Genomic DNA, 26480 nt, shown 5'->3' with positions numbered 1-26480 from the left:
TGAATTTCCAATAAGCTAAAGCAAGGAAACTGTCCAGCTAAAAGTAGGATTCTTTCTACTCTTTCTATAGAATGTACAAAGCCAAAAAGAGTGGCAATCTTTCTATAGTACTCTAATTGCATTCCAAACTTTTTTAAATCTTGAGATTTGCCGTCTTGGTAATCAGAAAACTTAAGCAGCAAGCTATTTGGTATTATAAAATATGTTCATTGTATTGTAGTCTCAGTGCCCTAGGACAATTTGTCCTTCTACAAGTCTTACCTCAGTTTTTGATAAGATTTCAAGAGCTTTGCACCAGCTGTTTCGTGTCTACCTATGAAGCAAGAAAATAATGTAGAGGTCATTTTGTAGCAATAACAGTAATCAGCACTTAGATAACAATTTTCAGAATCAAGGTGCTTTCAGGCACCGGACTTAATATATAAAAGCTCGAGAGGATGTAAATCACTATAGGTGAAATTAAACCAAGTGCAACAGACCACCGCAAGCCCTAAGCACCACTTAAATCTCACCTAAGCCAAAAACTGTTTTATTAGCTTACCTCACCCTCTCTTCAGAGGTAGTTTGGCAAGACTAAAGATGCTAATAATAGAAGTGTAGGACTGCAAGGGACCTCAAGAGGTCATCTAGTCCAGTCCCCTGAACTCAAGGAAGGACTGTGTAATAACTAGATCATTTCTGAATGGTGATTGTCTAACCTGTTCTTAAAAACCTCCAATGCCGTAGATTCCACAACCTCTGCAGGCAATTTGTTTCAGTGCTTAATTACCCAGACAGGAAGTTTTTCCTAATGTCAAATCTAAACCTCCCTTGCTGCAATTTAAACCCATCGCTTCTTGTCCTATCCTCAGACGTTAACGAGAACAATTTTTCTCCCTCCTCCTTGTAACAACCTTTTATGTACTTGAAAACTGTTATCATGTCCCCCCTCAGTCGTCTCTTCTCCAGACTTAACAAACCCAATTTTTTCTATCTTTCCACACAGGTCATGTTTTCTAGACCTTTACTCATTTTTGTTTCTCTTCTCTGGACTTTCTCCAATTTGTCCAGATCTTTCCTGAAATATGGTGCCCAGAACCGGACATGATACTCCTGTTGAGGTCTTATCAGCACAGAGTAGCGTGGAATAACTAATTCTCATGTCTTGCTTACAACACTCCTGCTAATACATCCTAGAATGATGTTTCCTATTGACTCATTTATCTTGCAATCCACTACAACTCCCAGATCCCTTTCCACGGTACTCCTTCCTAGGCAGTTATTTCCCATTTTGTACATGTGCAATTGATTGTTTCTTCCTTAGTGCATTTGTCCTTATTGAATTTCAGACTATTTACTTCAGAACATTTCTCCAGTTTGTTCAGATCATTTTGAATGTTTATCCTATCCTGCAAAGCATTCGCAACCCATTGCAGCTTGGTATCATCCGCAACTTTTATAAGTGTATGCTCTATGCCCATTATCTATATCATTTATGAAGATATTGAACAGAACCAGACCCCGGACTGATCCCTGCAGGACCCCACTTGATATGCATTTCCAGCTTGACTGTGAAAAACCTCTCATAAATACAGAAAAGTAATCTTATCTGATTCCCAGATACTGGGCCTATCTATCTAAGATACTTATATGTATATATATATCACCATAATATCTGAGTACTTTACAACATTTTAATGTATTTATCCTCACACTCTTACATGGTAGAGAAGTACCATTATCCCCATTTTACAGAAGGGGAACTGAGGGCAGGTCTTCACTTAAAATGTAGAATCAGCGCTTAAATGAAGATGCTCCTTCACCAACAGGAGACAGCTCTCCCACCAGTGTAATTAATCCACCTCTCCGAGAGGCAGTAGTTATGTCATACCCCTGAGAAATGTAGTTCTACTAACATAAGTCTGCAGTATAGATCTGGCCTGAGGCACAGATCTAAGTGACTTGCCAAAGGTCACACAGGAAGTCTATGGCAGAGCAGGGAATAGAACCAGGGTCTCCAAGTCCGAGGCTAACCAATACAAGACAATCCTTCTTCTCTAGGGTGCTAAGTGGAGGTAAATGGAACCTGAGTAGTGCATAGGTGTTGTGCTGACCCACTGTACAGAAGTAAATATGATCTATAAAACATAAACACTGTGAAAAGTAGTGCAAATGAACAGACAGAAAAGTAATACTCATGGAAGCACTTTCAATGTGATTTTGAAAAGGTCTTTTCATTTTTCACACAATACATTTGAACAATTATGAATATGCACCAATGACTCACAAACAAAAAAGAGACTGTGTATAAAGCTTGGGTCATCCAATCAGGGAGCAGAAACAATGACATGACTTAGATGACCAATCACAAGTCTTTAAGAACAACAATCATAAGTGCTTTATCAATCACGAACAATTAGAGTCATAAAAATCACAAACAGACAAAAGTTGTAAACTAAAATAATTTAATAAATGGAAAATAGCAAGTAACTGGCTCATTGCTAAGTCACTGTTAGCAATGTCAGCATGTCACTAGTAATATTGCTCTAAGAGCAATGTGAGTATTGTGGTCTGTTGCAGAAGACATCATTAACTATAACAATAGAGGAGGTAACACCTTTTAACAGTTGGGTTTGGTGGTAGTAATAATTTTTTCTAAATGTTATAAAGTTTACCAAGTGTCCTGAATTTGATGCTCAGTTGACCACAAGGACAATTATCATGAGTAATGTCCGGTATCTGGGTTTATTGCTGCTTTAGCCCATTACAGTAGAGCCTCAGAGTTAAGAACACCCACGTTACAAACTGACTAGTCAACCACAGACCTCATTTGGAACGGAAGTACACAATTAGGCAGCAAAAAAATAAAGGGAAAGTTTAAAAAAAAAGATTTGACAAGGTAAAGAAACTGTTTCTGTGCTCGTTTCATTTAAATTAAGATGGTTAAAAGCAGCATTTTTCTCCTGCATAGTAAAGTTTCAAAACTATTAAGTCAACATTCAGTTGTAAACTTTTGAAAGAACAATCGTAATGTTTTGTTCAGAATTACGAACATTTCGGAGTTACACACAACCTCCATTCCCGAGGTGTTCGTAACTCTGAGGTTCTACTGTAATTTACTATTTAGTAAAAGCAGCTAAATGCTTTTATGAAGGTTGGTTGTTTAAGCTGCTAAAATATTAACAGGAGAAGTGGCATACCGGTATAGCATTTCATTTTTTAAAGCCTATAACATGGAAAGAATAAAAATGTTAGCCATAGTGTATACTAGTAAATGAACCTTGTATTACTCTATCAAGCCAAAAGAGGGCTCTGTCAGTACACTCTTGGAGGATGCATAACTAAGCACAATGCAGTGTTTCAGTTATCCAGAGACCTGATCCTGAAAGGTGACGAATGTCATCAACCACGGTTTACTTCATTAGGAATTGAGAGCACTCAGCACCCTGTAGGACCAGGCCCAGTGTCTGAGAAAAAACGGTTACTCCCTTCTTGTAACTGTTGTTCTTCGAGATGTGTTGTTCATGTCCATTCCAAACAGGTGTGTGCGCACACACGTGCGCGTTGGCTGGAAGATTTTCCCCCTAGCAGCATCTGTCGGGCTGCCCTGGGCGCCCCCTGGAGTCGCACTTTCATGGCACTCAATATAGAGCCCTGCCGACCTGCCATCCCTTCAGTTCCTTCTTGCTAGCTACTCCGACAGAGGGGTAGGAGGGTGGGTATTGGAATGGATATGAACAACACATCTCGAAGAAAAACAGTTACGAGAAGTGAGTAACCAGATTTTCTTCTTCGAGTGCTTGTTTAATGTCCATTCCATCAGGTGACTTCTAAGCCAAATTCAGGAGGTGGGGTCGGAGCTGTTCACTGATTGGAGTACTGCTTTTCCAAAGGCCGTATTGTCTCTGGCCTGCCAGGTGATTGCATCGTGCGTGGCAAAAGTGTGTATGGAAGACCACGTTGCTGCGCTGCAGATTTCCTGGGTGGGAACTTGAGCCAGGAATGCCATCGATGAAGCCTGGGCCCTGGTAGAGTGCGCAGTGATCGGAGGCACGAGGACCCCTTCCAGGTTTGTAGCACTTGCTGATACAGGCCAAGATCCATGATGAAATGCGCTGGGCCGAAACCAACTGGCCTTTCATCCTGTCTGCCACTGCCACAAAGAACTGGACCGACTTCCTGAACAGTTTAGTTCTCTCTGTGTAGAAAGCAAGCGCTTTTCAGAAGTTCAGAGTGTGGAGTCTCTGCTCCCTGTTGTTAAAATGAGGTTTAGGGTAGAAAACTAGAAGGAAAATGTCCTGGTTGATTTGGAACTGCGACACAACATTTGGGAGGAATGCAGGGTGTGGCCTGAGCTGAACTTTGTCCTTAAAGAACACCGTGTAGGATGGGTCTGAAGTCAGAGCCCTGAGCTCAGACACCTTCTTGGCCGAGGTTATCGCCACCAGGAACGTGACATTGTAGGAGAGGTAGAGCAGGGAGCATGTTGCTAAAGGCTCAAAGGGGTGCCCCATGAGTTTAGAGAGGACCAAGTTGAGGTCCCAAGCAGGAACTGGTTGGCAAACATGCGGGTACAGCCTGTCGAGCCCCTTTAGGAAGCGGCTGACCATGGGGTTACAAAAAAACCAAGCGGCCTTGTACACCCAGGTGGAATACCAAGATGGCAGCAAAGTGCACTCTTATAGAAGGTAACGAGAGACCCTCCTGTTTCAGATATAGAAGGTAGTCCAGAATGTGCAGCACTTAGGCTAGTATCAGTGGCGAGTCGCGCTGTGCCGATGAGATTAAAAATCTCTTCCACTTGGCAAGGTACGTGGCCCTCATCGAGGATTTTCTACTGCCAAGGAGGACCTGTCTAATCTGGTCTGAACAGGAAAGCTCTGACAGATTCAACCATGGAGCTTCCATGCTGTGAGATGGAGCGACTGCAGGAGACTGTTGGAGACATCCGTGATCCTGTGTGAGAAGGTCCGGGAAGAGCAGCAAGGTAATCAGGGCTCCCACTGACATGTCTAGGAGAGATGTTGACCAATGCTGACGAGGCGAGGCCGGTGCTATCAGTATGACCCGAGCACCATCTCTGCACATCTTGAGCAGGACCTTGTGAACAAGTGGTATTGGCGGGAAGGCATATAAGAAAGCCCCTTCCCAGTGGAGGAGAAACACATCTGCTGTGGAGCCCAGGCTGTGATTCTGGAAGGAGCAGAACTGCTGGCACTTCCTGTTGCGTCGTGTGGCAAAGTGATCGATCAAGGGAAATCCCCACCTCTGGAAGACTGAAGTTGCAACGTCTGGGCGAAGGGAGCACTCATGGCTGCGGAACGACCTGCTGAGGCGGTCTGCCAGTTTGTTCTGAATCCCAGCCAGGTATGACACCTGGAGGTCCACTGAACGTTCTACACAGAAGTCCCATAGCATGAGGGCTTCCCGGCACAGGGGAGAGGAGTGTGCGTCCCCGTTTGTTGACATAGAACATTGCAGCTGTATTGTCCATCATGACTGAAACACATTGTCCAGTTAGGTAAGGGCAGAATGTCTGACATGCTAGGCGCACCGCCCTGAGCTCTCTGACATTGATGTGGAGGCACAGATCTGCTTGCAACCAGAGGCCTTGGTTCCTGCGGTCCCCCAGATGAGCTCCTCAACCCAAATCCAATGTCCGTCACCAACGACAGGGATGGCTGTGGGGCAGCAAAGGGGACCCCTGAGCACACCTGCTGGGCATTGGTCCACTACCATAGTGAATCGAGGACAGGGGGAGGCAAGGTCACCATCTTGTCCAAGCCGTCCCGGGCAGGTTGATAGACTGATCCTAGCCACGACTGTAGTGGCCAAAGCCTGAGTCTGGCGTGTCGTATCATGTACATAAGGCTGCCATGTGCCTGAGAAGCCCCAGGCACTTTCTTGCAGCAGTGGTGGGAACCTGCGTGACTCCCTGGATCATGTCGTTGAGGGCTTGAAACCTCACCTGTGGGAGGAATGCCCTGGCTTGGGTCAAGTCCAGTACTGCCACTGTGAACTCTATCCTCTGGACGGGGGACAGAGTCGATTTTGCTTCATTTAGGAGCAGACCCAGGTTGTCAAAGGTGGCTTTGATAAACGTGACCTGAGTTTCCACTTGTGTCCTGGAGTGGCCTTTGATCAGTCAGTCATCGAGGTACGGAAATACCTGTACCTGATGTCTCCGCAGAAAAGCGGTGAAGACAGCCATGCATTTGGTGAATACTCGAGCTGCTGCTGACAGGCCGAACGGAAAGACAGTAAATTGGTAGTGGGAACCATTGGCCACAAACCTGAGGAACTTCGTGTGGTTCTGAGTGATCGCGATGTGAAAATACACGTCCTTCAAGTCGAGGGCGGCATACCAGTCTGCTGGATCTAGTGAAGGGATGATGGAAGCCAGGGAGACCATGTTGAACCTGAGTTTCTTCACGAACTTATTGAGCTCGCGTAGGTCCAGGATAGGCCTGAGGCCACCGTTGGCTTTTGGTATTAGGAAATACCGGGAATAGAAGCCCTCGCCCCTGTGCTCCAGAGGAACCTCCTCCACCACCCCTAGTGATAGGAGCGACTGCACCTCCTGAATGAGAAGTTGCTCGTGAGAAGGGTCCCTGAAGAGGGACGGGGAAGGAGGGTGGAAGGGCGGGAGGGCACAGAATTGGATGGAGTATCCCCTCTCTACTGTGCGAATCACCCAGCTGTCCGAGGTGATAGGGGACCATGAATGGTAGAAAGGGGATAGTCACGAGGAAAAGGTAAGGCGGGTTAGATCCAGTTCATGATCTGGTGCGCCATCCTCGACTGCACCTTCAAAAGGCTGGTTTAGGGCCAGAGGGCTGTTTGGGCTGGCCAGAGCCCTGAGTTGCGGAAGGGTGTTGCCTCCTCCTGCCACTCCTGCTCCTCCTCCGAGAACCGTCCTGGCAGCTCTGCTGCTAGAACCTTTGAGGGGGTTCTAGCAGAGCGGGCGGAAGTGTCTCCACTGCGTGGTGGGGGCATGCAGGCCCAAGGATTTGAGGGTGGCTCGGGAGTCTTTCAGGCTGTTCAGCCGCTTGCCTATCTTTTCTGAAAACAGTGTCCCGCCCTCAAATGGGAGGTCCTGAATGGTTTGCTGGACCTCGTAGGGTAACCCTGAGATTTGGAGCCAAGCTTTGCGCCTCATAGCTACCCCCATCACCATCACTCTAGTGGCGGCATCTGCAGCGTCTAATGTAGCCTGCAGGGAAGCCCGGGAGATTAGCTTCCCTTCCTCCACCAAGGCTGTGAACCCTGCTCGGGAATCCGAAGGGACGAGTTCCATGAACTTTGCCATTGCTGCACAGGTGTTGTACAAGTACCTGCTCACAATGGCCTGTTGGTTAGCGATACAGAGCTGCAAACCACTGTCGAGTAGACCTTTCTCCCCACAAGATCTAGGTGTTTAGCATCCCTGTTCCTTGGGGAGGGTCTTTGGAAGCCCTGTCTCTCACACTGGTTAGCCGCATCAACCACCAGCGAATCAGGAGGTGAGAGTATAAATGCTCGAACCCTCTGGAGGGGATGAAATACCGCTGCTTGTTGCGATTGGCAATAGCTGCAAGGATGCCGGCGTCTGCCACTAGGTCTTAGTGGTGTCCACAATGGTCTTTGTAAGTGGCAAGGGTATACGTGAAGGTCCCGAGGGCGCTAGGATGTCCACCATGGGATCAGCCTCCTTTACCACCTCCTCAGCCCTGATGTCCAGACCCTGGGCAGCCCTACGTAGCAACATATGGCTATGGCTGTCCCCACCAATGCTTCGTGCAGTGATGATGGGGAGGAAGCATGTGCCAGGAGTGGAAGCTCCCTACCATCTGCCCCTGAGGGGTCACATGACTCTTGAGGCAGTGTTGGAGGTAGTGGTGCCATGGACGATGCCAGGGCTGTGGATGTTGAAGCAGGTGTCAGCGCAGTCACCAGCCCTACAGGAGGGAGCTACATCGGCACGCTCACAAGAGCCACTGGAAGCAGGGGCCCTGGTGCCAACATCAGTCCTGGGGCCGCCGGTGCCTGCATCAAGGTCAAGCGTGGGAGATGGGTGTGTTGATGCCATGAAGGGCGGTGCTGAGGTCGGAGCCAAGCACAGTGCTGGAGTCAACAATGGAGCTGGAGGCAGAGGTGTCAGGACCGTAGACACCGAGGGCAGATGCGTAGCAGAAGGTGGCATGAAGGTGGCAGAGTCCACGGAAGATGTCCCAGAGCATAGACCCTGGGTTCCTCCCTGGCCCTGGTGAAAAGCCCAGGGGGTCCAGAAGGGCCACTGAGGCGGGTTCTGCCACTGCGGAGGCCATGCCTGGGGCTCTCTCATGTCTCTGCCGGACCTCGACCTGCAACTTCTGCTCCACCCAGAGCAACAGGAGACGGACTCTGACTTCGAGGTCTCAGACACTGAAGACCATGGAGGAGCCGATCCTCGGTGTCTTGAATGTCGAGAGCTCAGGGAACGGGTAGGCTCTCTGTCCAAGCAGGTAGGTGCCGAGGAACATGGCGAGGGGGATTGTCTTGACACCATACCCGACTTCCCCTTTGAATGCACTGGAGGACGCGAATCCACTGGTGCTGAGGGTTCCTCCCTGGCAGGCGAGAACGGTGCCGTAAGATGGAGGAGGTCCTGAGCAGCCTGGTACGCTTCCAGCGATGATGGGAGCTGCAGCTGCTGTGTAGGCGCCAGTAATCGAGGTGGGGCCGGACTCAACTGCCGCACTTGGGCAGAAGTTGACATGGCCCCGGCACGGGATCCTGAAGAGTGGCCCACCTGGGGTCACATGTCTCGTAACTTGGCTGGAGGAGAACAGTCACCCGGCTTCTTCTTTTGAGGCACTGGTGAGTGGGAATGGTGCCTACTATCAGATGGGCCACATGAGGAGCTGTGTCAGTGCTGAGTGTCTCGGGAAAAGACTGTTACCTACCTTTTCGTAACTGTTGTTCTTCGAGATGTGTTGTTCACGTCCATTCCAATTAGGTGTGTGCATGCTGCGTACATGGACGTCGGAAAGTTTTTCCCTTAGCATCTCCCATCAGGAGGGCAGGGGAGCCCCCTAGAGTAGTGCCCTCATGGTGGTATATATATTACCCTGCCAGCCCGACCCCCACTTTGGTTCCTTCTTGCTGTTGACTCCAACAGAGGGGAAGGGGAGGTGGGTACTGTAATGGACATGAACAACACATCTCAAAGAACAACAGTTATGAAAAAGTAGGTGTCATAAATATACAGGGAAGGGTAACCATCTTTCTGTATACAGTGCTATAAAATCCCTCCTGGCCAGAGGGAAAACCCTTTCACCTGTAAAAGGTTAAGAAGCTAAGGTAACCTCGCTGGCACCTGACCCAAAATGACCAATGAGGAGACAAGATACTTTCAAATCTGAAGGTGGGGGGGAACAAAAGGTCTATCTGTCTGTGTGATGCTTTTGCTGGGAACAGATCAGGAATGCAGCCTTATAACTCCTGTTAAGTTAGTAAGTAATGCAGCTAAAAATGCGTTAGATTTCCTTTTGTTTAATGGCTGGTAAAATAAGCTGTGCTGGATGGAATGTATATTCCTGTTTTTGTGTCTTTTTGTAACTTAAGGTTTTGCCTCGAGGGATTCTCTATGTTTTGAATCTGACTACCCTGTAAGGTATTTACCATCCTGATTTTACAGAGGTGATTCTTTTACCTTTTCTTTCATTAAAATTCTTCTTTTAAGAACCTAATTGATTTTTTCATTGTTCTTGAGTTCCAAGGGCTTGGGTCTGTGTTCACCTGTACCAATTGGTGAGGATTATTATCAAGCCTTCCCCAGGAAAGGGGGTGTAGGGCTTGGGGGGATATTTTGGGGGAAGACATCTCCAAGTGGTCTCTTTCCCTGTTCTTTGTTTAAAACGCTTGGTGGTGGCAGCATACTGTTCAAGGACAAGGCAAAGTTTGTACCCTGGGGAAGTTTTTAACCTAAGCTGGTAAGAATAAGCTTAGGGGGTCTTTCATGCAGGTCCCCACATCTGTACCCTAGAGTTCAGACTGGGGAAGGAACCTTGACAGTAGGTAACCGTCTTTTCTTCTTTGAGTGATTGTTCACGTCCATTCCAATTAGGTGACTTCCAAGCTTACCATAGGAGGAGGGTAGAAGTCATGGAACGATTGATTGGAGAACAGCTCTGCCGACTGCTGCATCATCTCTGGCCTGTTGGTTAACAGCATAGTGGGTTGTAAACGTGTGTACTGAAGACCAGGTGGCTGCTTTACAGATCTCATGGATAGGGACCTGAGCCAGAAAGACTGTCGAAGATGCCTGTGCTCTGGTTGAATGGGCCGTAATTGCTGGGGCTGGAACCTTGGCCAATTCATAGCATGTGCAAATGCAGTCTGCGATCCAGGATGATATGCGTTGCACAGAGAAGGAAGACCCTTCATTCTGTCAGCTACGGTGACAAACAATTGAGTCGACTTGCGGAAAGGTTTCGTTCGCTCTATATAGAACGCCAAGGCTCTCCGGACATCCAGGGTGTGTAGGCTGCAGTGTCCCAGGCTCATGTGGGGTTTTGGAAAGAACACCGGTAAGCAAATATCCTTACCCATGTGGAATTGGGAGACCACCTTGGGGAGAAATTTAGGGTGTGGTCTAAGCTGCATCTTGTCCTTATGAAACACTGTGTAAGGCAGTTCAGAGGTGAGGGCTCTCAGCTCAGACACCCTCCTTGTCGAAGTAATGGCCACCGGGAATGCCACCTTCCAAGAGAGGTAGAGGAGGGAGCAAGTGGCCAGGGACTCAAATGGTGGGCTCATGATTTGGAGAGGACCAAGTTTAAGTTCCAGGTTGGGACCGGTGGGCCAGAATTGGGGGAATCCCCTTTCCAGACCTTTGAGGAATCGCCCCACTATGGGATTAGAAAACACCAAGCGCCCAGACTCCCCTGAATGGAAACCTGAAATGGCTGCCAGGTGCACTCTTATGGAGGAAGGGGACGGACCCTGATGCTTAAGGCGCAGGAGGTATTCTAGAATAACTGGGAAGGAAGCCTGGAGTGGTTGAAGGCACTTGGGTTTACACCAACAGGAAAACCTGTTCCATTTTGCCAGTTAGGTAGCCCTAGTGGAAGGTTTCCTACTGCCGAGGAGAATCTGTCTCACCGACTGAGAGCACTCTCTGTCCATGGAATTTAGCCACAGAGTTACCAAGCCATGAGATGCAAAGATTGCAGGTTTGGGTGAAGGAGGCACCCGTGGTCCTGCGTGATCAGGTCTCGGTGGAGGGGCAGGGCAATAGGGGCATTCATGGACAGCTCTATAAGGGTTGTATACCCATGCTGTCTGGGCCAAGATGGGACAATCATGATTACCATCGCCCTGTCTCTGTGAATTTTAAGGAGGACCCAGTGGACAAGCAGGATAGGAGGGAAGGCATACTTCAGACCCCAGCCCCATGGTGTTAAGAACGCATCAGAGACCAAGCCTGGACTGTGGTTTTGGAATGAGCAGAACTGAGGGCACTGACTGTTGCTCTCGGGGGCGAAGAGGTCTACTTGGGGATAACCCCAATTCTGGAAGACTGACTGTATGATGTCCAACCTGATTGACCACTCGTGCATGTGGTAAGACCTGCTGAGGCGATCCGCAAGCTTGTTCCGCACTCCTGGGAGGTAGGATGCTTCGAGCTGAATGGATCGGGCTATACAGAAGTCCCAGAGAAGGAGAGCCTCGCAACAGAGAGGTGAGGAGTGGGCTCCGCCTTGTTTGTTTATATAGAACATGGCAGTGGTGTTGTCTGTCAGGACTGTCACGCTGTGACCTTGTAATGTGGCATGAAAGGTTTGGCAGGCCAGATGAACCGCCCTGAGCTCCTTCAGGTTGATATGGAGAGGTATCTCGTCCCTCGACCACAAGCCTTGCGTCCTCAGGTCCCCTAAGTGTGAGCCCCAGCCCAGAACTGATGCATCTGTTACTAACGTCAGAGAAGACTGGGGCTTGGTGAAGGGGTCCCCTGCACAGACCACTAGTTGGTCCAGCCACCAGCACAGGGATTCTAGCACCTGAGCCAGGACTGTCACCATGCGGTCCAGGGGGCCTCTGTACGGACGGTAAGACAGTGCGAGCCACGCTTGTAAGGGTCTGAGTCTCAGTTGGGCATGCCTGACCATGTACGTGCATGCTGCCATATGTCCTATCAGCTGTAGGCAACACCTGAATGTGGTAGTGGGATACCAAAGCATTGAATTTACGATCTGCTCTATGGCCTGGAATCTGGGCTCTGGAAGGCTTGCTTTTGCCTGTATTGAGTCCAGGACTGCCCCTATAAACTCTAACCTTTGGGTGGGTATGAGAGAAGATTTGGGCACATTGAGGAGGAGCCCCAGCCTGTGAAACATGTCCATGGCCATCGTTATGTGGGACTGAACCTCTTTCTTGGAACGACCTGGGAGAAGCCAGTTGTCGAGGTACAGGAACACTCGAACCTGCCTTTTCCGCAGGAAGGCTGTCACCACCAACATGGATTTCATGAACACTCAGGGGGCTGTGGAGAGGCCGAATGGGAGAACCATGAACTGGTAGTGATGTTGGTTTATGGCAAACCGGAGGAAGCGTCGGTGTGTCAGATGAATAACGATATGAAAATATGTGTCCTTCATGTCGAGAGCAGCGTACCAATCCCCCAGATCCAAAGATGGAATAATAGTGCTCAGGGAGACCATGTGGAACTGGAGCTTGACCAAAAATTTGTTGAGTCCGCGAAGGTCTAAAATGGGTCAAAGACCCCCCTTTGCCTTGGGAATTAGACAGTAACAGGAGTAAAACCCCTTTCCCCTTAGCTCCTGCGGAATCTCCTCCACCACACCTATCTCGAGGAGCGAACAAACCTCCTGCATAAGGAGTTGCTCGTGAGAGGGGTCCCTGAAGAGGGACGGGGAAGATGGGTGGGAGGGAGAGGAGGAGGAAAACTGGAGAGTGTATCCCACCTGTACTGTGCGTAGGATCCATCGGTCCGATGTTATATGGGACCACGCATGGTAGAAGTGGGTTAATCAGTTTAAAAATCATGGGGATGGATCCGGCAACTGGGTTGGTACACTGTCCTCAGGCGCGCCCTCAAAACCCTTGCTTGTTTCCAGGTTGGGGCTTATTCTGGCCCTGGTTAGGTGTGCTGTTCTGTCTGCGCCTGTTATTTCTGCCCCACCTGCGATACGGCTCCTGCCTGGGTCAGGGTTGATACTGCCTCTGCTGCGGAGGCTGAGGCTTGAAGGGCTTTCTCTGGGTTGCCGGCGTATACAACTTCAGCGTAGCAACTTCAGCGTGGCTCTAGAATCCTTGAGGCTGTGAAGCCTGGAGTCCGTTTGCTCCGAGAAAAGGCCTGACCCCGCAAAAGGAAGGTCCTGGAGGGTATTCTGGACCTCTGGAGGGAGGCCCAACGCCTGGAGCCACGCTGAGCGTCGCATGACTACCCCAGAGGCAATGGTTCTGGCAGCACGAATTGAGGGAGGCTTGCAAGGAAGTCTTAGCCACCGCTTTCCCTTCCTCGATTAAAGCTGCAAACTCAGGGTGTGTGTCCTGGGGCAGGCGATCCTTAAACTTGGACACTGCCATCCAAGAGTTGAAGTTGTGTCTATTGAGGATCACCCGTTGGTTGGCTATGCATAGCTGGAGGCCCCTGAAGGAGTAGACCTTTCTACCGAAGAGGTCCAAATGCTTAGCTTCCTTGGCCTTGGGGACTGAGGCTTGCTGGCCGTGTCGTTCCCTTTCGTTGACTGCTGAAATGACTAGGGAACAAGGAGTCGGATGCCAGAACAAGAACTCATACCCCTTGGAAGGGGCCAAGTATTTCCTTTCTACCCCCTTAGTCGTCAGCATGATGGAGGCTGGGGTCTGCCAAATAGTGTTGTAGTTGGACTGTATGGTCTTTATGAAAAGGAGAGCAATTCTGGAGGGACCCTTGGGGGCCAGAATGTCCACCATAGGATCCTCGTGCTCGACCGTTTCTTCCACCTGAAGGCCCATATTGAGGGCAATTCTGCGGAGCAGCTCGTGGTGAGCCCTGTGGTCTATTGGTGGCGGTCCTGACACTGACATACCCACCACCTCGTCTGGGGAAGAGGTTGTCCTCATCTAGACCCTCCTCTGTGTCCCCACAGACCTGGGTCACTTCAGGGCCCTGCGGGGCTGGCACCTCTTGAGGTGTCGCAGAGCTTGGCGCCATCTCGGATATTGGGTCTGGGGGCGCCAGTTGCTCTTGTGAGTCTGGGGGTGGCCGGGAGAGAGTGGCATCCCTTGTCCTTGATGGGTGCCTGTGCGGCGACTTGGAATGGCTACTATAGCTAGAGCGACCAGAGTCGGCCTCGGATCCCAAGGATGCTGACTGAGTGGACCACAGCAGTGCTGAACATGCAGTGGTCGCAGGGTGCCAGGGAGTGGTGCCTGGCTGACCAGGACAACGAATGGTACCGGGAGTTCCGGGACTGGGATCGGTGTCGGGGACTGGTGTGCAGTCGCCGCGGGTGGCACTGGCTGGTTCGCCTCCAGTGCTGTAACCTCACGCTGGGTTGTGGGCACCGGGGAATAATGGGATGCCGAACTCGACCAGGAGTGGTGCCGAGATGGTGACCTGAACGGCGCACCATTGCTGGCTTCCCTCTGGATAGCACCCTTCTAGGTGGTGCCGGAGGGGGCTCGGCACTGACAACTCAATGAGGTCTTTTGCTGCCTCAAAAGTGTCGGGTGTGGAGGGATCTTCAAGGACCTCCTCCAACCCCTTGTCAGCACTAAATTCGCTGGGTACCGGACTCAACGGGCCCTGTGGCGCCAGAGTCAACGGTGCAGCTTCTTGGCTTGGGCCCGCAATGTGTCTTTGCGTGCCGGGAGCATCTCTGAGCGGCTTAGCAGCTCTCTGGGGAGAGCGCCCTCTTTCTCCGTGCTTGTGCCGCTTAGTCGGTGCCGGAGAAGTCGACCAGTGCCGAAGTTTGTTGTCCCGTCTCGGTGCCGATGATTTGCGGTGCCAGGTCACACACGGATGCCGGGGCACTTGGCACCGAGGATGCCAGTGCCGGTTGGTTGGAGGCTGGAGGTTGTAACGCAGCCTCCATGAGCAACTGCTTAAGGCGAAAGTCTCTTTCTTTCTTAAAAAGAAAAGGAGGACTTGTGGCACCTTAGAGACTAACAAATTTATTTGAGCATAAGCTTTCGTGAGCTACAGCTGGAAAATACAGTGAGAAAATACAGTGAGAAAATTTATATACACAGAGAACATGAAACAATGGGTGTTATCATAGATACTGTAAGGAGAGTGATCACTGAAGATGAGCGAATACCAGCCGGGGGGGGGGGGGGGGGGCGAGGGAGAGAAGAAAACCTTTTGTAGTGATAATCAAGGTGGGCCATTTCCAGCATTTCTTTCTTGGTGCACAGCTTAAAGGCCTTGCAGATCTTGCAGCGCTCTGCTTGATGAGACTCTCCCAGACACCGGAGACAGGAATTGTGGGGGTCGCTGTTGGGCATAGACTTGTGGCACGTGGCGCAAGCTTTAAAACCCTGGGCTTGCGGCATTCACCGCAGCCCAAGGCTGGTGCTGGAAGTAGCTTCCAGACACCTGAGACAATGGATTTCTAACTACTGATAACTAACTGATAACTACATATGAAAGGCTAAGGGATCACTCACAAGCGAGAGAGAGAGAGAGAGAGAGAGAGAACATTCCAACACTGCCACGGACGGTAAGAAGGAACTGAAGGGGGGTCGGGCCGGCAGGGTAATATATACACCACCATGAGGGCGCTACTCTGAGGGGCTCCCCTGCCATCCTGACAGGAACTGCTAAGGGAAAAATTTCCGACGTCCGTGCATGCAGCGCATGCACCCCTAATTGGAATGGACGTGAACAATCACTTGAAGAAGAAGAATCCTTTCTCGGTGCCGAGCTCGCTGATGGCACCAGGGCATTCCACATCGAGGATGACACAGTAGGGGTCGTGTCTCCCAAGCCTGGGTCAGAGTGGGGGCGTAGAGCTGTCTCCATCAGGATCTCCTTGAGCACTGTTCCCTTTCCTTAAGAGTTCTCAGACGGAACTTGCAGCACATCTTACAACGATCTTTCTGATGGGTCTCCCCAGGCACCGTAGACACGACAAGTGCGGGTCACTCTTTGGCATGTGCTTGGTGCAGGCCACACAGTTTTTAAAACCTGGGGAACGTGGCATATCACGGCTCCAGGAAGCAGAGTGGGGGAAAAGGCGGTGGGCAACAAACTCTATACTAAGACACTAATAACACTAACGAACTAACTATATACAACCAGATACAGAATGAACTTGCTGAGCAAGAGCTACGGGAAGTTCCAGCCACTGTCACTGGCAGTAAGAAGGAACTGAAGGGGTGGCAGGTCGGCAGGGCTATATATTAGGCACCACGAGGGCACGACTCCAGGGGCGCCCAGGACAACCCAATGGATGCTGCTAGGGGGAAAATCTTCAAGCCAACGAGCAAGTGTGCGTGCACACACTTGATTGGAATGGACATCAACAAGCACTTGAAGAAGAATAACAGAAAATCACTTTTCTGTGTTTGTGAGAGATTGTTTAGATTTACATCTTTACTACTCTCACCAACCACCTCTGGGGAGAGAGAGAGAGAGAGAGAGAAATGAGCGCATATAACAACTTTTGGAACTCCACTGACCGCAAGAAGGTGAATCAACCAACATTATTAAATTGGGAAATGTGTTCTATCTAGAAGGGGATTCAGTGAAGTTGATAAATAACTGCTGTCTGATTTTTAGCAAGGAAGTGTATCATTACTCATCTTCTCACTTTGTTTTGATGCCAGCTTTCAGTGAATACCTGTTGTTTCAAAGACTGCTTGATTACTTAATGTATAACATCCTTCTTCTCTTATATTGCTAATGTTTCCACAGATAAACACAGCTCCCTGAGGGGGTATTTTAAGGACCAGTGTCTATTGGCTTCACCTGCGTATTATCCCTTCTTACATCTGAAGTCATAAAATGGGGATACTATGGTCCAGGTTGTGTCATTTAGACACAGGTCCCAGATAGGGAAAGTGGGAAGCGACACCACCCCCAGGGGAGCTCAAGAAGGGACTATGTCTCATAAAACACAATCCTTTCCCCAGAATGCAGGGGTAGAGCACACACTGTAGCAGCCCTTTGGGCGATGCAGCATGTTCCTCATTCACTTGACCTGCTTTGGGTTCCAGTGCTGTGGATGAGGATGGATCTGCCACCACCACATGATGCAGCATGTTCCTCATTCACTTGACCTGCTTTGGGTTCCAGTGCTGTGGATGAGGATGGATCTGCCACCACCACACACCCATTGGCTACTTTGTGTCCCCAGTGGCATAGGAGGGCCCTACACAAGGGGGATGGCATAACTGGGCTCCAAACAGGTTTTGGTTTAGGTTCCCATAGATTAGTATGTGCTGAACACTGTCTCATGGTAGGTTTGTAAATTTCCCCTTTTTATTGTCTATTCTATCCTGTCCTCTTTGTAAGCTTTGAACCTACATCACTGAAATCAATAGGAACTTTGCCATTAACTTAAAAGGCTGCAAGACATCTCTTTGCAGTCCACATACGCTAGTGCATCTATATTTATTTCACAGACCATTGTATTTCTTATTCGTCTTAAGGTGCACACTTATTTGGTGCTCACAATTTCAGTTACATTGTTCAAATTGATATAGTTATCATGTTTCATTTTACCCAGTCAAAGTACTTTGCCCTTTAAAGGCCTTCTTCTGGCTTATGCTTGAGGCAAACAGGCAGGCATTCTGCTGTCTTACACCCACTGTAGAGACACATACCACAAGATCTAGTCTTTATTTCAGACCTATCTCCTACTAAATGGGCTAAAAATGAAACAAAGCAGTGTGTCAAGATTTTGTATTGTATATTAGTTAGATGAAGACTATACACCGCAAAGCAGTTTGTTGCCTGCTCCAGTAATTACCGTCAGCTGGGAATTTCTTGGCACGTTCCTCAAAGAACCATTCCCCAGTCTTCACTTTAATGTCTCTGAAAAACAAACAAACAGATATTTGAACCTTTTTCACAGTTTCCAAGATGAATTTTCAGGACCATATACATGTGCACTTAAGGCAAAAATCTAATTAACAGTCAAAGACTACAGAGTGATCCTTCTTAATTGTACAGTATAACTAATGGGAGATCACTACAATCTGACCCTGAGTTCAGCTTTGTGATCAGCTTTGTGCTCCCTGTAAGAACTCTTCTGCCCTGACATATTATCTAGTGTTTAGAGCAACACACTGGAAGTCAAGAGTCCTTGATTCTATTCCTAGCTCTGCACCTGACTTGCTCTGTGACCTCAGATAAGGTCCTTAGGGCTAGCTTGCTGTTTACTGCCATAACCTAGCTTGAGGGAATGTAAAGGTACTGTAGTGTGCGCTCCTAGGTGTAAGACAGAATGGCTATATAAGAGCAGCACATGCTGCAGTGCCATAACCCTAGAAGGTGCAACACACTCCCTCCTCATTGATGTGGACAGTGTGGTGGTGCCATGGCCTAACCCTAACCTTACCCTGCTCCTCTTTCAAGAAGCTAGTGCCACTGGTAGCAACTGTCATGCACATTACTTGCATGCATCAGGATCATGAGATCAAATGGGTGATATTTTAATGAGTATGAAATGCACATAAGGACAGATCCTTGAGAAAAATTCAAAAGCCTGTAACTAAACAAAACCAAAAAACTATATATAATTCTGACTGAAATTCACAAAGGCCAGGAAATGCAGCGGTTGAGTTGCCATGCTGGTTCTCAATTCATTCCCTTTTAAAATATGGTACAGTGTTTAGGACGCTGTGTGCTTTTGTTTCAGCTTGGTTTTAGGTTCCATTTTTAGGCACCTAAATAAGTGTCTTTGTATTCAGAGGAGCTGAACACCTGCAACTTTAACTTACTCCATTGGAAATGGAGTATGTTCAGCTCCTCTTAAAATCAGGCCATTTATTTAGGTGTCTAACCATAGATTATGGTGCTTAATTTAAGACAATGGAATCAGAAAATTTGGCAGTAGAGGTTCTGGTATAACTGTTCTGGACACTGCTTTAAATCCATATAATGTGCTATGATTAGGCTTGAAGGATTAGATTTGTATCGGTAAATGCAGGTAAACATCTATTTCACCATACACACACAAACTGAAGAAGAAATATTTCCATCAGTAATAATAAAAATGTATAGATAGACAAAGTAAGAAACGTACTGCTTGAGAATTTATTAAAGTTTGACTTGAGGATATTTACTTTGTATATTTTGACATGTGATGTAGACAATTTGTGTTTTGATGGTTATAAAGCTTCAATTTTTTGAATCTCAACGTCTACTATGATAAAATAATTATTGTCTGCCCCCCCTTGTGTGAACTCCCCCCATAATTTCCCACAGCTGTGAAAATTTAAATCTATAAATGAAGAAAAAGATGCTTAAAACCCATAATTTTGTGCAACTGTGAAAATTTAATCAGATAAAATAAAAAAAATGCTGTGGATCGGATACAAAGTGCCATCAAATGCATAAAACAATCAAAGAAAAATAGACAAAAATAAATATATTTTCTCCAATCTCATTCTATTATTTGTAACTTTAGCAGGTGAAAATATTCAGACAGAAGTGTTATTTTTAAGTTTTCTTAGATTCATACATTTTAAGGCCAGAAGGCCTTATGACCATCTAGTCCACGGGTGGGGAACCTTTTTTCTACCAGGGACCACTGACCCACGGAAAAAAATCAGTCATGGGCCACACACAGCCCAGCAGGTGAGGGGGTTCGGGGCCTCCCCTAGGCTCCAGGGTAGGGACAAGGGGAGAAATGAGGGGTTCAGTGTGCAGGAGGGGGCTCTGGGCTGGGGGCTGAGGTGTGGGAGGGAGTGAGGGCTCCGGTGTGGGGCCGGGGATGAGGGGTTTGGGGTGCAGAAGGGGGCTCCAGGCTGGGGCCAAGGGGTTTGGAGTGCAGGAGCATGCTCACGGTTGGGGCAGGAGGTAGGGAGGAAGTATGAGGTGCGGGGTCTGGGAAGGAGTTAGGGTGCGGGAGGGGGTTCCAACTTGGGGCAGGGGGCTCAGGGTGCAGGCTCCGGCCGGGCGACACTTACCTCAGGCGGCTCCTGGTCAGTGGCACAGCGTGGCTAAGGCAGGCTCCCTGCCTGCTGGGGCTCCGTGCTGCTCCCAGAAGCGGCCGCCATGTTCAGTCCCTAGGCAGAGGGGTGAGGGGGCTCTGCATGGTGCATGCTGCCCAGGCCCAAAAGTGCTGCCCCCGCAGCTCCCATTGGCCGCGATTCCCAGCCAATGGGAACTGCGGAGCCGGCGCTGGGGATGGGGGCAACGCGTAGAGCTTCCCTGATCACACCTGCTCCTAGATGCCACAGGGACATGCTGGGAGCAGCACAGAGCCAACCAGACTTCTGGCAACCTGGCAAGCAGGTGCTTGCGGCTCAAGCCCCGTGAGGGGGCGGAAGAGAGGGCACCAAGGCCGGGGCTTCCGGCCTGCAGCACAGAGACTTGCCGTGGGCCAGATGAAATGAAGCAGCGGGCCGGATCTGGCCACAGGTTCCCCACCCCTGATTTAGTCTGACCTACACACCACAGGCCAGTGATCTTCACCCAGTAATTCCTGCCTCAAGCCTATATCTTGTGGTTGGACTGGAGCATATTTGCTAGAAAGACATCCAGTCTTGACTTAAAGACTTCAAGTGATGATGAATCCATCACAACACTAGGTAACTTGATCCAATGGTTAATTACACTCACTGTTCTAAATGTGCACCTTATTTCTAGCTTATATTTATCTAGCTTCAGCTTCCAACCACTGGGCATTGTTATGCCTTTGTCACATTTAAGAGCCCTATGCTACCAGAACTACTCCCCATGTGGCTATATATAAACCATGGATTAGATAAATAGAGTTAACTTCTTAAGTTTCCACTGTAAGGCAAGTTTTCCAGACCTCATATCATTCTTGTAGTTCTTTTCTGAACTCTTTCCAATTGTTCAACACCCTTTTGGAGTGTGGAGACCAGACCTGGACAGACTATTCTAGTAGCAGTCTCACCAGTGTTGTACATAAGAACAGCCATACTGGTTCAGACCAAAGGTCCAGCTAGCCCATTATCCAACAGTGGCCAATGCCAGGTGCTCCAGAGGGAATGAACACAACAGGTAATCATCAAGTGATCCATTCCCTGTCACCCATTCCCAGTTTCTGCCAAACGTATGCATACATAAATTATATCAACTTCCTGTTTGATTTTCCCCTGGTTATACATCCAACAATTGCATTAGCCAGTTTAGCCACAGTAACACACAGGGAGCTCATATTCAGTTAGTTATTCATCATGACCCCTGAGATCCTTTTCAGTGTCACTGCTTCCAAAACAGAGTCCCCAATCCTGTAACTGACCTATATACGTTGTCTGTTGTTCAAATGACCTCATCTCACCAAGTGATCTAGACTGCTCTGTATAATTGACCTATCTTTATCATTATTTACCATTTTACTTATTTTCATGTCACCTGCACACTTTGCCAGCAAAGATTTAATATTTTCTCCTCGATCATTGATAAACATACAAAATAGCATTACACCAAGAACAGATCCCTGTGGGAGCCCACTAGAATCACCTGCTTTGGATGATGACTCCCCATTTACAATTATTTTTGGAAGTTTATCAATTAGCCAGTTTTTAATCCATTTAATATGTGATATATTGATTTTGTATAGTGCTAATTTTTTAATCAGAATGTTATGCGGAACTAAATCAAACACCTGACAGATGTCTAAATCCATACTATGTCAATACAGTTACCTTTATCATCCATACCTGTAATCTCAAAATCAAAAAAATATATCAAATTTCTTGAACAAGAGATATATTTTCCATAAAATCATGCTTTTATGGGGGGAATGGACAGGGGTAAGGGGGATGCTACCCTGAAAAGTTTGGGGACCACTGATTTAGAAAGACAAACAACATGATAAATAACTTTATCCTTGTTCACCGCTTCCATCTTACCACAGGATGTACATATTTAAATGTTACTTTACATCTAGCATTCATTCAATCCAGATTTAAATCTATAAATTTAAATCTATAAATTTATAAATCTATAAATTTATTTAGTTTGAATACATTACATGACTAACAATATGATCAGCCCCAAAATCCCTGATCTGAACATCCCCAAACTTTCTGAGGTTAAGATGCCAATTGGAACATTGCAGCTTGGCCTTCTTTCTACTCACGATATAGCAAACCAAATGCCGACCTCAGTTAAATATTTATTTTCTTTGGACAGGTGGGATGTGAGCACTTAAGAGTTGAATTTGGCTGACAGTGTTCATCTAGCAAATGGGGACATGTATGTAGCCCTGTGATAAATCATATCCAAGGCTATAATGGGACTGCTTTAGAGATATTTGCCCTCAGCCATGCACAGAGAAAGGGCATATGAGAAGTTAAAAGATACTTCTATTCACATTTATAAACTTATCAGAGCAAGACCATGAACAGAGGATGATGGCTGATTTCTGTTCACTTATGCGTGACTCATAGTAATACCTACAATCATCTAGATACAGCACACAGGAAATACATTTCCATTTTGTTTTTGAAATGTCAAAAACGGTGTTTTATGGTAGCCTTTTTGTCATTGCTTATGCTCAGTTTGGTCTATGAAGTTTGTCTCCACAGATAATCTAATATCTAAAACTAGTATTTAAAGAGCAGGGTAGGGGAGGAAGAACGTCAGTGATGTTGCTGATACCAATGTTTTGTGGGGGAAAAAACATTTTAACAGCAACTGAGAGCTAGATAATAGCATCAGGATTAAAAAAAATCAAGATGAAGATAATGAAATTATACTGCCTATCAAATGTACACCAGTATGTTTTGTAATTGATCATTTATAAGCAGTCACTCTACTTGCCATCACAAAGACACACAGAGACTCTGCTGGCCTAGATTCTGCAAGAAGTCATTTAGACGCTGATTTTCGGAAGTCAACGTGCTTTTCTTGACTTCAACAGAAGGTATGAGTGCTCAGTACTGTATCTCTGAAAATCAGACTCTAAATTTCTACATCTTTCCTCTTCCCATAAAATATAGGGCACTGAGTAGAACTACTCCATTACAGAGGGTCCACACATAGCCCTATCCATCTCTTAAGCTTTATAGTCCTGAACCAAAGCCCATTAAAGTCAATGGAAAAACTCCCAATGATTCCAATGGGCTTTGGATCAGGCCCTAAGTGATAAGCTCAAATGAGGCTTAAGCGCAGACAGGGCCTTGTGCTGTCCTTCTCCTCAAAGGTAAATTTCACTCACTGAGGATGCATAATTTTTCAACGTCTGCAATAGACAGAAAAATAGATTTCCTTGGGCGTGTTTATGTGTGTGTGTCTTGCTGCATGCATTACTAAATATCAGGATAAGTAATGATATGAGATACGATATGATGTGATCTTAATTGGCTGAAATGACACTTTTATTATAAACCTCTATTTTTAGTTGCTTTGGGATAAAAAGAGTTTTTCCATGTTACACTTAGCCTCTGAACAATAGTCTTAAAAAACAAATGAGAAAAAATGTGGTCCATTTGTCTTTAACTTATGGTTTCCTACACACAAAAATAGTTATGAATCCATCCCCTTTTCGCTAAAAAGAAAAGCACTTTGGAGGTGGAGATAATGGTTCTGGAGCTCATATAATTCAAAAGCTGCTTTTCCCTCCTTCCCCCCGAAAAAAACAAACTCATAATTATTTAGCCCCAAATGTCGAGCAAACTACTGTGCCTGTTTTGTGATAAATGCATTTCAAATACATTGTTTAAAAATCACAATTTACATGAAAAGACATTCATTGTGCATTCTTAAAGTCTGCACTGTCACCCAAGATACACAAACTGACTTTAAAAAGAACAGGAGTACTTGTGGCACCTTAGAGACTAACATATTTATTAGAGCATAAGTTTTCGTGGACTACAGCCCACTTCATCGGATGCATAGAATGGAACATATAGTAAGAAGATATAATTAATTACGATGAGCTATTATCAGCAGGAGAAAAAAACTTTTGTAGTAATAATCAAGATGGCCCATTTAGACAGTTGACAAGAAGGTGTGAGGATACTTAACATGGGGAAATAGATTCAATATGTGTAATGATCCAGCCACTCTCAGCCTCTATTCAAACCCAAGTTAATGGCATATTAATTATTATGCAAACTAAATACCATTAACTTGGGTTTGAATAGAGACTGGGAGTGGCTGGGTCATTACACATATTGAATCTATTTCCCCATGTTAAGTATCCTCACACCTTCTTGTCAACTCTCTAAATGGGCCATCTTGATTATCACTACAAAAGTTTTTTTTCTCCTGCTGATAATAGCTCATCTTAATTAATTAGCCTCTTATTCCACCTTTTCATGTTCTCTGTATGTGTGTGTGTGTATATATATATATATATATATATATATATTCTTACTATAGGTTCCATTCTATGCATCCGATGAAGTGGGCTGTAGCCCACGAAAGCTTATGCTCAAATAAATTTGTTAGTCTCTAAGGTGCCACAAGTACTCCTGTTCTTTTTGCGGATACAGACTAACACGGCTGCTACTCTGAAAACTGACTTTAAACTGGCAACCATCCACAGATCGTCAATCCTGTTCAAAAAGCTAGTACAAGACCTATGTACCACTTGAGTTCTTATTTCAACCTAAATTTGAGGTGTAAAGAGGGATTTACGTGGTGCATAGCCCTTATACTGACCTCCTTCACAGTGATGAATTTCATTTAAAATACTTGCCCTATGCACAGGGATGAATTTCACCTTCAGAACTGCTCGTTTGATTTCAAAACTCTGTTTTTGCCTATAAAGTACCACAACATTTCTCATCAAAGTCAGAAATGTATCAGAATATCCCTGATTTGGACTATTGAGCTTAGACAGGATGTTCTGAATAAGAGTATATTCAGTGGAGGTATTTAATATAGTAGTACAGAGAAGGTAAATCAAAAACTCTTGTTTACACTTTCTGGTAATACAAGAACAAAGTAATATGCAATGAAATCAAAAGGTAACAAATTTAAATTAGATAAGCATAGGGCTGTCTCTGACTATATGCGCTTGTCATCAGAATGTTGTTATTAATATTTGTTATACATTTTTAATCTACATGTACTATAGTTTCATATTATTTATTATATTAATTATTAAGTATTATTATTGTTATTATTATTATTAAACACAATGGGGATACCTCTACTCTTGTGATAAGGGCCTTGGGAAAAATAATGACAAGGAAGTAGTCAAGAACTCAGCCAAACATCTCATCCAAAAGATGGCACCTCCTGTGGCACAAGATCCCCAGCACCCTGCAGGAATGCACTGGTTCAGTACTGACTCATAGGGAAGATAGCCATCTGTGAGAATCACAGTATCAGTTACTGCAGCTATCTGGGTTTTCTTCAGATAATTTCTATGGAAGAACTGACTATACCAAATCCTGCCCTACCTTATGAGATCTAACACTATCACAGCCCCAGGAAATACTGACGCATGTTTGAGTCTCTGTGACCTGTCCATTTTGCTAAACAGAAGGGGTGAAATTCTGGCTCCACTGAAGTCAATGACAAAATTCCCACTGACTTCAACGGGGTGAGGTTTTCACCCCAGGCTTTCAACTCTTGTCAATGCTACCTTAATTATAACAATTTAGGCATTTTATTTGCTTCTCTAACTATTACAACACCACAAACAACAGAGATGGCTCAGCAAAACTAGTCAAATTTCTCACCCATGAGCATAACAGATGGTGCATTTCCACAAATAGGGATTCAGGCAGACACGGCACTCAGAGCACACTCGATGACTGCATCCATTGCACACTGCACCTCTATTCATCACCAGTCCCAAGGATTTCTGACAGCGAGCGCAGGATCTTTCTTGGTACTCATGGCTTACACTTTTTGCCCCCTTCCAACGAAGTTGCTGCAGCTGAATTTTCAATTTCCTGTCCACACCAAGCAAATAAAAATATGTACAATCACAAACTGATAATGTTTGTGTCCAATAGTGATAATAATTATGGGTCAAATCTTCAGATTGTGGCCTCTATTTTTACGTTGCCTGAAATCACTTTCATACAGTATTTTTTTGCATTATCAGTTGCACATGAAACCCCACTTCTGCACATAAATGGAGTTCTAATCTAGTACAAATGGTGCTCTGCACATGCAAATTATGCACATGTAACAGGGAGCCAAAAAGTATGTATGCAAGTGATCATGTGTTCAAAGCTGTGCACATGCAAAAGAAGTGGGGTTTGGTTCCCTTTGCAAATTTGACTCATGAATGAGAATTGCAAAAACATCTTCATTAAATACATGAATCAGCTAAGGTGAATTTAACTGAATTATGTGTAGACTTAAAATTACAAAAACTAAAACCAAAACCATTTTAAAACAAAAAATTGAAAATTGTTGC

General features: G+C 46.3%; 1 protein-coding gene across 7 annotated transcripts in view; it reads right to left on the bottom strand.

Annotated features, from left to right (window-relative positions):
* Positions 1–26480, bottom strand: part of SYTL3 (synaptotagmin like 3) — a 71462-nt gene that overhangs the window by 26395 nt on the left and 18587 nt on the right. For all 7 annotated transcript variants that reach the window (XR_012667702.1, XM_075126837.1, XM_075126840.1 and 4 more), the window contains 3 exons: positions 25792–26007; positions 17925–17989; positions 262–313 (listed from right to left, as the gene is read on the bottom strand). Coding sequence is in view for 6 of the 7 variants with exons in the window: in XM_075126837.1 (XP_074982938.1) it covers positions 262–313; positions 17925–17989; positions 25792–26007 (333 nt within the window). In the remaining variant the exon portion in view is untranslated. The remainder of the gene's footprint in view (positions 1–261; positions 314–17924; positions 17990–25791; positions 26008–26480) is intronic.

The sequence above is a fragment of the Caretta caretta genome, chromosome 3, assembly GCF_965140235.1.
Source record: "Caretta caretta isolate rCarCar2 chromosome 3, rCarCar1.hap1, whole genome shotgun sequence".
NCBI classification, from domain to species: domain Eukaryota; kingdom Metazoa; phylum Chordata; order Testudines; family Cheloniidae; genus Caretta; species Caretta caretta.
This window is presented reverse-complemented; position numbering and strand designations above follow the sequence as displayed.